Source organism: Plectropomus leopardus, chromosome 7, assembly GCF_026936395.1.
Source record: "Plectropomus leopardus strain MGB_pleo_1.0 chromosome 7, ASM2693639v1, whole genome shotgun sequence".
NCBI lineage: Eukaryota > Metazoa > Chordata > Actinopteri > Perciformes > Serranidae > Plectropomus > Plectropomus leopardus.
The window spans coordinates 21,929,598-21,946,387 of NC_142182.1; the positions used below are offsets into that span (position 1 = coordinate 21,929,598).

Consider the following 16,790-nt stretch of genomic DNA (forward strand, 5'->3'; position numbering starts at 1 on the left):
TCATTTAAACCTACTGGTAGGATGCTTTCATTGTTAGTTTTGCACTTTCATGAGGTTTGTTGACAAGAAAAATACACAGTTTTACCAGACTGTACTTTACACATTGTCATTTTTCAATTAAAAAACTACAGCCATGCCGGAATCAAGTGACATCCATTTATTATACTTCCAACAGATAAATTTACAACACAAACCATTTTAAAACCTGCCTCCTCTGTCTGCATCGTGTACCTGTGACACACAACAGAGGCAGACGACAGAGATTACAGAGCTTTGCTGCAAAGCACACAGACATGTCAGTACGTCAAGTTAGTTTGTCTCCACGCTGCTCATCTTCGGTCCTGAGCTGGAACGAGGGAGGAGGAGGAAAGGCGTAGGTAACAAAGCTTATTCACAGTGCTTAGAAAATGCTGTAGTGGTTTGGGACCCCTCCCTCTGGATCCAAATGTACCCACACTGGGATCAAATCCCATCAGAACCCGGAGTTTTTCTTGCTTCACCTCCATCTCTCACTTCTGTCCGTCTTGATAAAGAGGAAACACTGAGGACTCCCTGACCTCCATTAAAAAACAACAACAAAGAAAGCTTATTCACATCACAGCTCTCACCTCCACAGTTTGACAACTATCTGGTCTGACCAGAAAGGACTGCGGGCTGGAAAAAAATGCACTGGACAAAACCCTGAAAGCCTGAATGATATGAATGTATTGCTTTAGTTACATGAATGTTTAGACCATCTCCACCTTTACGGGACAGTTCACCCCAAAATCAAAAACACATATTTTTTTCTCTTACCTGTAGTGCTATTTATCAATCGAGATTGTTTTGGTGTGAGTTGCAGAGTGCAGAGATGTCTGCCTTCTCTCAATTATAACTAAACTACGTGACACTCAGCTTTTGGTGCTAAAAGCACCGACGATATATATATATTCGAAAAACTCAACACTGGGTCACTGAAGATAATCCACAGACCTTGTTGTGAGCAGTTTCATGTAGGAACTATTTTCTTTCCACTGAACTTCACCCGCCAACATCACCACCACACAGAAAGAAGCGTGTATCGACTCATTAGCCCATCTAACACCACGGAGCCAGCTAATGTTGTAACTCAGCCCAGAAGGATGCTATAATGTTTACATTCCAGTCTGTCTTATATACAAGCCTCTCCTCCAGTGTTAATTTATTTGGAAAAAATTATGACAAGAAACATTTGTCAACAACCCTTTTTTCCATGACAAAAAAAAATTATAGTGACAAGCTAAAAATAGATCTTTGATAACAATAAAAATGTGACAAAATGTACGTTTTGTTTTTTCAGAGAGGAGTAGAGGGAGGAGTAGATAAATTATTACCTGCCAAGTATTTTTAAAATGTTTTTAACTACGAAGCCGAGAACAGCCATGCTTTCAATTATATTCTCCTGCCATATGAACAGTATCAGACTGGAGCGACGACGGGCTGCACTAGCCTGCAAAAAAACACTCAGTCCAATGCAGGCCATTAGCACAAGTTGTGAGCTATGAGCTGCTGTAGAGGTGGCTGTTAGCAGCCCCTGACTTCTTATGTGTTGATTCCCATAGGAGTCTACTTAGATAAATAAAAAACAACCTGATGACTAAAAATAATGACTAAAAGTTGACTGAAATGTTATGACTTTTTTATCAACTAAATCTGGACCAAAACATTTTGAGTTGCTAACTAAATTTATGAAAGATAAACGTAACTAAAATATGACTAAAACTAACATGCATTTTGTTTAAAACTAAGACTTAATCAAAAATTAGTCGCCAAAAATAACTTACTGCTCTTGCCCATGAGTAGATGCACTCTTCCTTCTGCACGGAGACATAGTTTGCAGGTGTAGTGAAATAGAGAGAAAGTAGTTCCAAGATGAAACAGCTCACAACAAGATTTGTGGATTATCTTGACTATTTTCTGGTAATGATTTTAGGAAAGAGACATTGCAGTTGAGTTTTAAAATGTATTGTTTGGCACTTTGAGCACCACAAGCTGAGCGACATCTAGTTCCATTATATTGGAGAGAAGGCAGACATCTCTACGGCTAGTATCTCCAACACTTAGCAACTCACTGATTTTGTGGTGAACTGTCCCTTTAAGTGCCTTTGACAACTTGTCTGTCACACAATAATATGGCTATTTATATATTTTTGTTTCAAGCTTGAGCTTTTTGACTTGCAGATTTTAGAATATGCAGAGAACCATAAATCCTGACTCATTTCCTGTTTACGTAGGTTATCAATACCATATTTTTTTGACCCCGTTGAGCAAATTTTGGTAGGCGTTACATATGTTGCAGATCTAAATAGCAGGGCAATGTGGTGATGAAAATTGTCCATAGCTGATTCTCATTCACAATACCAAATAAGTTACATCTACATCTGTAGATGAAATATTGATGAGTGACAAACAGCTTGTTTTCAATATGAATTCTGACTCTTTGATCAATCTGCACACTTTGTACAAACTGAAAATTCTTCAAAAATATTTTTCCATACATTATGCAGACTTTCCAGACATGCACAAGAACCCTGATCACATGGCCCACGAGATGTTGGCCGTGTGCTCCTTGGCCTTCATGCGCAGCACGGCTATGCTGGACGAGCGCCTCTCAAACTCAGGCTTGGTCTCGAAGGCGTGGTGACCATTGGCGGCCGGCGTGAGGAGGGAATCTGCACTGAAGAAGTTGTTGAGGGAAACATGGCCAAACTGATTCTGCTGGTTGGGGAAGCCCACGTAGCCATGTTCAGCAGCACTGGCAGCTGAACGGGGGGAATGGGAGTAGGAAGTGACGCAGGGAGGAGAGCCTCGGGGCAGCATGCAGGAGGAGACCACAGAGCCACCGGGAGCAGGGCTCGGCCACAGGTTGTTGGGAATCTGCTGGATGAAAAAAAGTTTTAGATGCGAGGGAGATTAATTTCATGAAGATGCATCGGAGCGCTTACACCAAAATTAATGTTAAGGGATTGAAAATTAGTATATACAAAGATTTAAATACAAAGGTGAATTGAATTCATACTCTGCCTTAATGTACTAGTGGGTGTCATGATATACCGGTATTGGTGAAGTATGTGACATTTTTTAAAAAATGTCATATTGATATCATGTCAGTAATACACATATGATGGTATCTTGTAAATAATCCAGGGCCTCTTAAATCATTTAAACACAACTAAACACATAATATAAAAATAAAATAAAAATAAAGATTAATTTGGCTCGACAATTTGACAATTTTTGACTTTTTTGTTCTCAAATTTTCAATAAATATCCAGGTAATATTGTTATCATGTTCCAGCCCTAACATGTGCAGTGTTAACACTTCACTAAATGGCACCTGTATCATTCCATTCCATTTGATATCATTGTGAATATCAATTATGCCGTTTGATTTGAGATCATTTTTATAGGAACATCCTGCATAAAGACAAATAAATGTATGTACTAAATCTCTACAGAAATATTGCTGTAACTTCAGATCTAAAAAATAATGCTGTAAAAAGCAGAGCATGAATTCAATCACTTTTTTTTCCGTTATAGTTTCGTCTCCCCTTCCCAACCACAGATGTTTACAGATTCTGGCTCCACCTCCCTACACTCGTATTTTGAGGTGCCAAAAAATAAAGATGAATTTGACATTTAAATATTTTTTTGATTTTATTTTATTGGTTTTTAGTTTTTTTCTATAAATATCCAGATAATATAATAATAGCTTGGCCAATCATGCACTGAAAATCTGACACGTGCCAACCTTAACATGTGCAGTATAAACACTTCACTTAATGACACCTGTTTCATTCCCTTCACTGATAATAGCTGTGAGATGCAATTGAAATCCCGGAAACAATAGTAAGCGTTTAGTTTGAGATTTTTTTGTCACACAGTATAGATGTTGTTTATCAGAATATCCTGCATAAAAATATAGAAATTTAGGCAGTAAATCTCTACAGAAATATTACTGTAACTACAGCTTTAAAAACTAATAATAATTCTCTGGTGTAGTTGAGTTTGGTCAACGGTGAGTTGTTCAAGCAATGTAGCTGTTAAAGGGGTGTAAAGTTAAATGATCAAATAAGTGGGCAGAAACACTAATTTCTTACAGATATAGTGAAAACGGTTATGGGATGTCTCACCAGCTTTACAAAAAAATATATTTTCTAACTTAACTTTAGTGGGGTCTAGATATCTGTCTTTTCATACACACACATACACACAGTATTCACTAGAACTACTTTCTACTGAGGAAATAGCGCCTGTGAGCACAGGTATACATTTCGGGAGGGAGGGACGCAGGGGACACCTCCCCCTCAGTATTTAGAATATGTGCATTTGTCCCCCTCCCAATAAAAACATAAATGTAGCAGAGGATTTTTATTGTGACAAGATTAAAACCTTTATGCTGTAAATCGATCCATAAAAGGCAAATTGGTGTACAACAATTCACCAGAATGCAGGAAATTAAGTGTTTGATGCTCAAAGTTTTCTGGCAGAGGACCCCAGGTTCATAAGTACCCCCCCACCCCAAATATTAAAAACAAACCCAGGGGTAATGAGCCCCATTTGTCATAACCAGTCTCTTAAGCTGAACAAAAAGAGGGAGACACATGGGTAAAATTAACCAATAAAATAATATATTAAAAAGTCAAACAAACTGCACAGATAGGTAGAAGAAATCTGTATTCAGTAGTAGAGGGGTGAAAATGAGCTATAGGGGTGTTGTGCTGCAAAAACAAATACAGCAAAGGTGTGGTGAGGAGGTCTGCAGGCCAAAGAATGACTGCTGCTCGTATGTGCTCGGCTCACCCCGGGCCCAGGTGTGACCCATGACAATGATTTTAGTCATCAAGTCTGCTGCTCTGAAATAAGATAACAATCTGCAGTAGCAGAGGAACCAAGCAGACGGTCGTCACCTAACGCCGCTGGCAGGAAAAAATGGCGCCTGTGACAGCAATGTAAGTGGATTATCCAGATTACCACAGACACTGTTTGTGGAAAGAGAAGCATTTTTGTGTCAAAGCATTGAGCAAAAAAAAAAAGAAGGAATTTCACCTCTTTTGTATTAGGGTGCAGGCAAAAATCTTACAGATACTGCATTACAACAAAACTATCAGCATGGCTGTAACACTGGAAGTGAATGAGAAAATGTATTTTTAGAGGGATAAAGTGACCCTTTAATGTATCAAACGTTGTCTGAATGCACACGGATCCAAACAACTCCAAAGACACAGAGCATCTTATGATTATATAATATATTTTGAAAATTCATCACAAAAGTGACACGCAGCCTCTGTTGGCATTTTATAAAAGTATCAGAGAACAAAGCGGACAGAGAGGAGATATAATCCCATCTGGTCAGCATACAGCAAACATCACATGACTGACTTTATAGACGGGAGCTCCAGCTTCCAGAACATCATGTTCATCTGTCTTTAACGTGCAATGCCGACTAAACTGACAGCTCGATCACAACCAAATGACTTCATTCACTCTGAGGCAGTTCAGTTGGTTTCATTCGCCAAGATTTCAATCAAACTGAGAGGTTAAGCCAGCGTAAGTAAGTAGCATGTGAAGAGCATGCAAATTCATTTGTTCCTTAATTCTATCTTGTCAAAATGAAGTAACTGAAATGCACCACTGGCGCTTTCTCCCGCACAGTTTAAATTTATAATTATATTTCTGGAAAAAATAAAAACTAACTAAATAATTTTAAATAAATAGATAAGTGTACAAAAATTGAATTTCAGCATTTTGAAGAAAAAAAACGAGCAAAAAAACCTGCAAAACTCTAAACTGACTATTGCTCAATGCAGGACAAACGCCTTTCACCGACATAATTTTTGTAAGAAAAACCACAAACCAATGCAGTAAAAATCCACTTTGACAGTAAGATAAACTTCTTTTGTAGCACTGAAATACAGCTTTAGCTCGAGATTCGGCTTTGCCAACACGTTCCTGACAACATGTGCCATCGATAAGCAGGACCTCAGCCTTTAGCCAAGAATAACAAAAACCCTCATAGTCAACAAAACAAAACCAAACTCTTTAAAACCCACAAGAATGCAATCCATGTCCACTGTGTTTAGGGAGACAAAAACACCCACTGCCAGCACAGTTACATGTAGGACAGTTCATTTAATGACAGTAATCTGGATCAGCTGGGAGAAGAGGGTATGGCTGGTATCCAGGGGTATCTATCAGAAACATGTGCGGGGAAAATACGAGAACAGATTTCTGACCTGGTCTTGAGCCAGGGCAAAGAGGACCAGGGCAAACAATTCTACCTCTTTGAATTGTATGCATAGACTGCTTTCTATAAGCTCAAAATGTCAACACACACACAGACACCCATCTGAGCAGCTGCCGCCTCCATCTGAAAAACCTGAGGCCCAATCTGATAGACAACACCCACCAAAAGGACAAACTGACAGTCTGCGTCTCCTCTCACCTCATCTTGTACCTGACCTTTGTCCAAGCAGCAAGACAAATGTGCAGCGAACATGAAATCTGATATAAGGCCATTCATTCAGCCGTGACACCTCACAGAGGCTCTAATCAGTGTCCAGCCTCTTATCTGAAGATGGGCTCTATAATAAGTGATTAATAAAGCTGCAATGACATGCATTGATTTATGCAGATAACAGTGCTCATTCAATGGCCAAAGTTTATTTTTAAATACTCTTAAACTGGTTATATTCTGCCTGGAATGAAAAAATGAAAAACACTTAATTTTCTGCATCCTGGTGAATGTTGTGCACCAACTTGTGCATTTTTTGTATGAAATCATGGTGAACATTTAATTTCGTCCTGTTACTTTAATTTTTTTTTTTATTGAGGGGGACAAATACTTAATATTGAGAGGGGCTTGTCCCCTGTTCCCCTCCGCGAAATATACACACATCCATTCATTTGTTCTGATTTTTTTTTTTTAAATGACTATTTTAGATGAAGGGGCTTACAGAAAAGTAGAACGAAGATCACAGGCCGCTGTGAGCAGTATGCACCAGCGTCCTTTTGACAAATAGATGAAAACTCCCATCAGAGGTTGATTTGACATCAAAAATAAAAACCTTAATTGTTAGAAAACGTTGAACACAACTCGCCTGTGTGTAGCTGTCGGTCCGCGGTAACACTGATAAATCGTAGGTGGCTGCGAAGTGAGTTTTGGCTTGTTGGATCTGCCCGTAGCGCTCCCTTTTCCTCCACTTTGCTCTTCTATTCTGAAACCAAACCTAATTGGGAAAAAAAACAAAATGTGAAAATAAAATAAGGTGAGACGAAACCGAGTTAGTTCAAATAAAATGTGACAATACATCATGTGGCATTCGTTTAGAAAGTAAGTCAAATTCTGGCAAACTAATTTCTTTTTTCTTTCTTTTTTTTTTAACTGCAGCCTGAAATTTAAATTAATCCTTCTGAACTATTTTAGTAAACAAAAAGTGTGTATTAATCAATACATTGAAATAATTAAACATATTTTTTTATCCGAGCTATGTTTACGCAAAACGGCGTTGCTCCATATTTATGTTTAGTCTTTTTTTATTTTATATTTTATTTATGGCTTCTTTTTTTCCAAACCTTAAAGTGAACAAAATAAGAGTGCGGTGATAAACTGTACCTGCACTCTGGCCTCAGTTAATTCCGTCCTCATGGCCAGCTGTTCCCTCACATAAACATCTGGATAGTGAGTTTTCTGAAACACTTTCTCCAGCTCCTCCAGCTGCGCGCTGGTGAAGGTCGTCCGGTGTCTCCTCTTCTTGCTGCTGGACACATTACTGTCGCACTTGTCTCCCATGTCGTCCAAATCCGTTTTCTCCTGTCCGGTCGTCACCGGGGACGCCCGCAGGGTGCAACAATTATCTATCGATCTCCCGAGGTCCGAGTGCAAAGTGTCGTCGTCTGTTTTTGGCACCACGTAAGTGGCTGGAACGAGAAAGTGATTTATTAGCAAATATACATTTTTACGCATTAAATATGCAAATTTACGCATTATATTGTACCTAAACATGATAAATAAATATGGACAGTACAAATTACGTTTTACGTACACTAAGCTATTAAACAAAACTCAAATTTATCACTTATCTTTGATCCTCTGTTTCCTATTAAAGTAATATACGAGGGGAAAAATAGAAATACACAGCCTACAACAATTTTCAAATTAAAAAAAAATGGCAAAAACTTTTTTTTTAAAGTAAGCCACATCTAATGATGACAACTGAACAATAAAACCTTTTAGAGAAAATAAATAAATAAAGTATGCTGAATGTTACAGCTGCAGATCGACTCATATGAGAACTTGCTGTGTCGATGCACAAAAAGTTACATAAACAAGTTTTTACGCACCACTTTGGTCTCCGCAGGGCGAGGAGCGGTGTTCTCCGCTCTGAAGCCCGAAGGCCTGCACGCATTTCGGGGAGGACTTGGTGAAGTACTGCGCGCTGTCCAGGCTCTCCATGACTTGGTCCATGTAGTAATCGCTGGCCTTCATCGCTTGGCTTTTCAACGCAAACTTATCCTCCATGTACTCCATCATCTTAACCGAAATCCGCTCGCTTTAATCATTAAAAAAAGAAACCGTCGCGCACCGATGAGCGGAGCCTTGTAATGCAATAATTCGCCAATGGAGTTAATTTGCTCTGTCTTGAAGGCACAACGTCTTTATAGCCCCAAAGAGAATGAGCTCCTTAAAGAGCTCCCCTCCTCTCTGAATATGAAACAGCACCCAACTCCTCCCACGCCCTGAATCCAAACCAAACAGCAGTTTAAAGTGATTCTCGAGCCACACAAGGACTCTGAGAGGAAACAATCAAAACTGACTTTAATTTACAACATGTTTAGACATCCAAAATGAGGCAATGATTTATCTGCAGCTACGAGCTGTGACTTCAAATGGGATTTAATCAGATTCTTTGGATACTCAAGGTCGCTGCTGTTCATGCATTTCGTTTTTGGGCAGTTTAAACTACAGGATCAGGATAAAGTGATCAGCAAAATGCTCTATATTTTTCTTTAGATGCATGTGAGGGGTGGGGGCAAGTATTTATGTAATTTTATTTGAATTGGGTTAATTGATTTGAGGCCTTATATTTTTAATAGCCTTATTAGGCCCTGCCATGTTTGTTGAACCTCATATTTCACGTCTATAAACGCGTTGTCACTATTTTACATTTACAAATTTGTATAAGAAAGCAATGCATTTTAACGTTTATTAAAGTTTTTTTAAAAGTTCAGTTAAAGCATGTGCAGCTTGCACAAAATGTGTTCAGTGCAAAGAAAATACGGCTCTGTTCTTCTGTTTTCTTTCGAAACGGTAGTCCTAAATTACTCGATTTAATCGCTATTGACACGTGCACGCATGCTTCAAATTTAAATCGCAGTCCAACTAGGATTTTAATTGAGGGATTTTTTAAATACTGACATTTTGATAAACAAGGACAAAAATATAGTCTATAATTTTGCAGGTTGCACGAATTTTAATATGACCTGTGGCTTCAAACCGAGATCTATTTTTCGCTCATATCCAGTACACCCTGAACTATTAATTTAAATTCCGAGTTGCACCGAAGAGTTTCTTCAAAATGTTTAATTTTATTTTGACTTATTTAGTGTGCATCTAATGTCTACGACGGTCAATAGTTAGGCGCATGTATACATGTAAGATTTGCAGTGAGTACTGTTTATGAAATTCGCGTTTTGGGTCACATGTTTGCAAAATTATTGTCACGATTTTGCCATGATATCAAAGTAGGCTACCAGTGATTTTTTTAAAAAGAATTTTTCAGTCGCGACAAAAGCATGTACACATTTAAAAAAAAAAAAAAGACCACAGCCTTTTGCTCAGTGAACAGTGACCATGTATTTCTCTGAAGGAATGCAATTTCACTTGTGTGAAAATTTAGTAGGCTAACAATAACACTGAATTAGAATTTAATTCGACATGCAAAAGTCATGTAAATGAAGTATTAACCTTTTCTTGCTTGACTTTAAGAGCAAACATCCTCATGCAGGAAAGTTCCACTGAGCCCATGCAGCTGCCCTCAGGAGCAGACACACAAGGCTCAACAGGGAGTTCTGCAAAGAGGACAGGAAGAGCTGTTCTTCTATTTCTTCTTATTGGAGGAATTATGTTACCACTAACCAAAGTCTATCTCCCACCTCCACATCTCCACCCATGAGCCACACCACCTGTAATGCACACCATGCGTAGCTTTGGTTCGCTATGGGGTCAGTGGCAGTTACCTGGAGCTTCACAGTGCCACGGGAGAAAAAATAAAAATAAATAGAGGTGCTCTTAAGTAGCAGGGGGGTGCCTTATTGAGGTTCTAAGATGACCTCGCACACTGGCTCACGCTGAGGAGAAAATGTGAAAAGTTCACTGTGGTTTGGTGGGTCTTCGGATGGAAATTCCTGCCACAATAGATGCTGCGTGGGCTTGTAAAGTTGGGCGGCTTGGTCGCTTTAAGCCCGACCGCTCAGACTAATTCTGCAGTGAATGTGTCATGTGAGCCACCTGGAAAGATCTCCACCTTCATTTTTAATAAAAAACATAAACTGCCAGTTTGTTAAAACATTACTCATCATGGTCAAAATATGAGTGACTTGAACTACTTATCATTCATTTCTGTCTTGATGTGACTGATCACAGTCCAACACAACCAAACCAGGACCCAAGAGGCCAAAACGTGCCACTTCAGAAGGCAAAAACATGACATCATGATGCCCAAAGCTACCCTTGGGTCTAATTCAATCTATTGAAATGTCTTCAAACTCTGGCTGGCCACAAAACACAGAAACGACCAGAGTTTATTTTCTCCAAAAGCACAAATTTTGGGAATGTCTTTTGAGTCTGCAGAACATTTGGCTCATAATATCAAAAAGTGAAAGCAGCACATTCGTGCTTTAAACGTTTGTTTCCATTTTGTTTGTTTATCATTTGTTTTTTGTTCAGGAGTCGGGCATTCCTGAGCACTGACAAAGCTCTCAGTCACTTGACTCAAAGTCATCTGGGTTCAAGTTGACATGTTCTACAAGTCACCTATGACTGAAACCAGAACTAACCAGGCAGCATGGTCAGTGAGACTAAACCCAGATGCTGTGATACAAGACTAACACCAATTTTTGATCACGAGAAGATTTTTTTCATATAACCGCTTTAAAAAGTGTTCTAAAGAATTTTTATCAATAGAGCATACAGCAACAAGTTAGAAAGGCAAGGTGAGCCTGCACATTAGCACTTTTAAAATGACCGTTAACATTCAAATGTTTTCTTAATATTTTGCATCTTAAAATAAATAAGAGATTTAGGTCAATCCAGAACATAGATGGAAACAGCCAGAGGTCTCTATGACTGTTCGATTTTATCTTTGATATTTTAAATTATATTATTAATTTCATTTTAAAAACAGAATTAGTCAAAATAACTTTCATCAAGAGATGCACAAGCACATAAAGTACCTACAACAAAATTACAAGCAGTTGAAGTATAAACATCTTTTTATGTTTTTAGTCTAGTAGCAAAAAGAAAATGCTGTAGACAACTTGGAAGTCCTTGAGCTGCAGATACAAGAGGCCCATAAACTCAGCTCTCATGAGCAGAATTTATTTTTAAAATACAATTCAAAGTTTGGATTATCATTGAAATGCAGATATCAAAAAGATGTGTTACTAAACATAGATTATTGACACTTTTTATAATGTAAACTCAAGTTGTGTATACATTTTTTATCATATTTAAAATATGCAAGAGATATGTAGTCTCATGCAAGTACACATACACACTGTATGCATGCACTTCTTTACATAACTGTCCTCTGTATCTTTGTCAAAGACACCAGAGACACGCTGTCCAACATCTGATACATTTAAATGATTCACCTCTACCTTAATAAATATACAAACCTCTAACAGTAATTTTCTAAAGGCCTGCTACCTGTGACATCAGTGCTACCCTCAACTTTTATGAAGAGGCTAGGACCTGTTTTCATCTATGTGATATTTAAAGCCAGCAGTTGTCATTCAGGGAATAAATTAACTTTGACTTTTACCAGGATCCAGTGCAGAAAAGTTTCTGCTTGTGTGACTTTATTCCCATTTTCGTTATAAATTGGTTTCACATTTCCAGGAGAGCTTGCACATTCCTCAAAGTTTATGTCCATTTCCTACTTCTTTACTTTGGCTAAAGGAGCTTCTTAATTGTGTCATGAGGCAGAAATAAATAAGAAAAGATCGTTTATGCCATTTTCCTTCATCAGTAAGTGTTTGTGGGATTTGGAGTTAAGGTTATTTTACATTTTTAAGTGTTTTGCCGTGTTGAGACTTACCAAAGCCATATATCTCTGAAAAATTACATCACTATAAATTTCTGTTTAAAGAAAATCCCTCCAACCAAAACCATGGCATTAGTGTATTTATGATTTATGAATTACCTGATAATAAATATAAGAGCACATTCAAATCAGCTTTACTCTTGCCACGGTACAACCACATTGCAGTTTGTGTATAATGCTGCTCGCACACACATGTAATGTAGATGGTCTAACGTGTGTCCAGCACTGTGTTTTAGCACCAGAGGATGGTGACCCTGGGGGTCAAAACAAAACATTTCACAAAATGTTGTTGTTTTTTTTTATAGTGCTGTTAATATAATGAAGTGTTTTGTGAAATGCTGTCATGTTTTATCAAAAGATGCATTGTTTTACGATATGTAGTGTTTTGTGAAATGCTGTTGTGTTTTATGACATGTTGCAGCGTTTTATGAAATTTAGTGGTTTGTGAAATTTTGTTGTGTTTTGTATTAGTGTTTTATGAAATGTTAGATTTTTTAAAATGAATTTTTCTGAAATGTTTTGTAAAAAGCATTTTTTTTATTCAATGATGCAGTTTTTGTGAAATGCTGTTGTGTTTTGTGAAATGCTGATGTGATTTGTGAGATGCACTTTTTGGAAATGCTGTTGTGTTCTCTACAATGTTGTGTTTTGTAAAACATTGAAATGTTGAAGCTTTCTCAAATGCCTTAGTGTTTTCTGAAATTAGGATTTTTCTGAAATATTGTGATGTGTTAAATGTTGAGCCTCAGGGCCTCCGTACCAGAGGCAATCGCCTCATCATAATGTGCCTCAGTACTGAACTGCCAGTATTCTTTTTACACTTTACATAGGTGCATTACCATGCAATGATAATATCACATTGTCAAAAATAACACAGACTTGATGTTCACTGTGATTAACTACACAACTTGAGCAAGTTCCACACGTCTGCTGGTGTATTTTAAACAGAAATGAACTGAAACCAATGGCTAAAATTGTTTACAAAAATCTAAAACTGTGCAGCATGCCTTTAAAAATGGTCAGCAAAAATGATAGTATGCAAAAATGAAAGCATACAAAAACTTGCAAGCAAACTGTTATGGTTCTCTAATGCACTTGAAGAGAGCACTTGGAGAGATTTGGATACCAAACCTCTCTCAACCAGGCTGTATCTGACAACATTTACTGACTTGAGGTCAGGCTGGCAGGGCAGTTCGGGCTTAGAGGGACATTTTTCATGTTATCTAAATGTGCGGTGGAGCACTCATTTCAACAGGCAATGGATTTTGGATGTCTTAAGTTACATATAATTTACCCATAACCCAAAAGAAAACAAATCTAATGAAGACTGGTGGACGATGGTTTAACAATATAATTTCAGAAGCAGTGGTTGTAGGGAAGAGCTCTGAAAGCCAGAGCTAATCTTAACTTTTTTAAAAAACACCAGTTTCAGTACTTTTCATTGGACTTTTATGTCACTTGTCTGCTCATGTTATATGTGCAATAAAAAATCTGAATTCTCCATCATCACAGTTGTGGAATGACAGCTTGATGTACCGCCTTGACATCCCCCAGAGAGCCTGAAGAGTCCGTCTCCCCCTGTCGGAGAACTCCGCTCTTGGTTTTCACAACAGCCCCCGACTGGGCAGGACCACTACATCTCTGGCATATGCCACTCTCCAAGACAAAAATCCCCCCATCAGCTTGTGTACAGTCAAAACACATCCTCCAGACATGTGCAAGTGAAAGATAGGAGGAAAATAAATAGACAGACGTGCATTTCCTGCCAGGGAGCCACTCTGCAGCCCTGACTATTTGTTTTGACATTCATTAAGTTATCATTTCCAGGCGGCGGACCAGTGAGGAACCTCCAAGCCTGAGGTTCACCGCCTCCGGTTGGGCAGTGTTTGCGGATGGACGCCTTAGCTCTCCAAATTCAAATACACAGACAAGGCCATTATAATCCACGACTGGAAATAAAGAAAACATCATTCTAATTCTAACACCAATGTTTGTGCTCGGCTCATAAAAGCAGTAATTTCAAGCCCACTGTTGGTGAGAGGGAGCTAAATATAGTCACATAATGGGGAAATTGCACTTAAATCTCTGGGCTTTATTAAACTTTACTCTTAAGAGAGCACAGGAGAAGTGGAAAAAGCATGTCTGTTCCCATGGCTACAAACTAAAAATACTGTTTTTTAGTAAAGAGCACAGAAACAACAGTTCAGCATCCAAAGAGACACAAATCCACAGGTATTAAAGGTCCTGGTTCTTATTTCCTATCATCATTTGCATATGAAGCGTGCCATTTTCGTTCCATGTGTTTTGGTGCTGGTTGGCTGCGATCATATTCAGGCAGTGATACTCGAGCTGAATCAACATAATGGAAGTGCCTGAAGATATTTGGGCTGGTCCAGGTCCTATTGGTCCTAATTAATTTTCAGGACAGGGAGCTCGAGTTTTCGGCTGAAAAGAACAGCTGCAGGGGGATTCAGAGCGGCCTATAAAATAGCATTAAAAATGAAAATACAGAAAGTCTTCTTCACGGAGGGAAAATTGTGAGAATGAGATCCATTGGTTTAAATCCTGGGTCACAACATTCGAGTGCATGATAATTCCTCATGAATAAATGTGCTTTCCTGAACTAGATGACCATATGAGAAAGCTGCATTCTTTGTGGGATATGTATCAGACGACGCAAAAACATTAAACGTATCTGCCTGAAAGATACTCTGGGTGTCGGGTGAGGACAGTAGAGAAAGGTGGTGTGGTTGTAGAAGAGTTTGTGTTTTACTTGTACACTTTGTCCCTCTTCTTGCCCCCGCCCCAGCCACCACTCAGCTGGACAGGGTTGTCCCGGAAGGAGATGCGCTCCTTTTTAAGCGGAGCAGACGAGACTCGCTGTGGAGATGGAACTTCTTTTCCTGGAGACATAGAAGGAAAATGAATCAATATCTCTTATGTAAATCAAGCAGCGTGAAATTAATCCATCATAGATTCCAAATGGTAATTCACAGTTTAGGCTATTTAAATGACATGTATATGATGTAAATGACATTTAAATTTTGACAAAATCCCTCTGGGAAAAAGTCCTCAGATGTACAAGAGTTAACCCTGTGACAAATGTAGAGACTTTGTTTTGCAAGCCATAGGTAGTCCTTCCTAGAACAACCTTTTTATGATATTGATTATTGATAAACCATGTTATCATCGACTACAAAAATGACCAAAAGAAAGACAAAAAGAGCACACGTGGTTTGCAAGAATCTAGCAAAATCACGTTTGATATGCAGGCATACCACAGCAGTGAGTGCTCAAAGCTGCTGTGGGTAACTTTTGTCAGTTACTGCTCATGAAACCTGGCAGCACTGATCAAAGATGAAGAAGATTCTGTTACTGCATTCTCGCCTGAAATGTTCTCAGAAACATATTTTAGTGTACTGTCTAGTTATGAAACGAGAAAGTTTGTGACCCAACAGACATGTTGAACAAAGCTGGTTCAAAACTAAGCTCTGCCCACCGGCTGGGTCACAAACTTTCTCATTTTACAGCTAAACAGTACACTAAAATATGTCTCTGAAAACCTTTAAGGTGAGAAGTAGGCAATGCAGTGACAGAATCTTGATCCATATTTGATAGGGCTGCCCCTTGAAATACAGAGATTTGAATCATCAGTTGAAGACCCCTCAGTCGAATGAGATTGCTTTAAGTCAAGCAGTTATTTTTTAGAGAGACTTTTGCTAGTCAGTGTGCTGTGTACTTCGGGGAAGTTTTGGTCCCCAGATTTTGCTGACGAGCTCACTTTACTTTGGTACAAGCAGCTGTGATGCAGGCAGCCACAAAGAAGGAAAGAGACTACACCCTAAAGTGAAGAAGTGGGAAATTCACAGCTCACAGAAAGTTCATACAACACAGTCTCTGAGTTTTGTTTGATATCTAGTGTCAGCAAAAATGTTGTTGCACATCTGCGATCTGTCATTTGGACCATTAGCTTGTTAACTATACTAAATGAATGCCGCTGTAACACTGAATGTCCCTCAGAGCCCCGTTCAAACTTTTGAAAAAAAAAAAAAGAATTATAAACTATTCATATTAAACTGCTGAATCTGATTTGACTGGCATAAATCTGAGTCTGCTACAGTCTTAATATTTTATCAATTCTGCCAATTTTTGACAGTATGACCACAGTTCACGAGCAGTGATTGACAGCTCTCATTGGTTGTTTTCCGTGAGACGCAGAAGATTCTTGCAAATGCAGCTAGGAGGAGGGGAAACATGATTTTTTTCACAGACTATCTGTCTCATGTGTTACTGTGGATGTAGTGACACTCTAAGCAAATATGACAAAAAGTTATTTTCATAAAAGTTGCCAAGTGTAGCTTTAAGCACTCGCTAGCTCTGCATATTGTATTCACATATCAGTTATGACAGGTCTGCTCTTTTTGTCTTCATTTTAAAAACATAAAT

General features: G+C 38.5%; 2 protein-coding genes across 2 annotated transcripts in view; both read right to left on the reverse strand.

Moving 5' to 3' along the window:
• Positions 1 to 142: 142 nt before the first annotated feature.
• Positions 143 to 9,737, reverse strand: alx1 (ALX homeobox 1). Its single transcript, XM_042495471.2, has 4 exons — positions 8,362 to 9,737; positions 7,634 to 7,938; positions 7,119 to 7,247; positions 143 to 2,895 (listed from the first exon to the last, which is right to left on the reverse strand). The coding sequence occupies exons 1-4, from the start codon at positions 8,549 to 8,551 to the stop codon at positions 2,554 to 2,556; spliced, it is 966 nt and encodes a 321-aa protein (XP_042351405.1). The 5' UTR covers positions 8,552 to 9,737; the 3' UTR covers positions 143 to 2,553.
• Positions 9,738 to 9,890: 153 nt separating this feature from the next.
• lrriq1 (leucine-rich repeats and IQ motif containing 1) overlaps positions 9,891 to 16,790 on the reverse strand; it is a 50,235-nt gene continuing 43,335 nt past the window's right edge. The window contains exon 26 of the mRNA XM_042496379.2: positions 9,891 to 15,247. Within this exon, the coding sequence (XP_042352313.2) occupies positions 15,114 to 15,247 (134 nt within the window). The 3' untranslated portion in view covers positions 9,891 to 15,113. The remainder of the gene's footprint in view (positions 15,248 to 16,790) is intronic.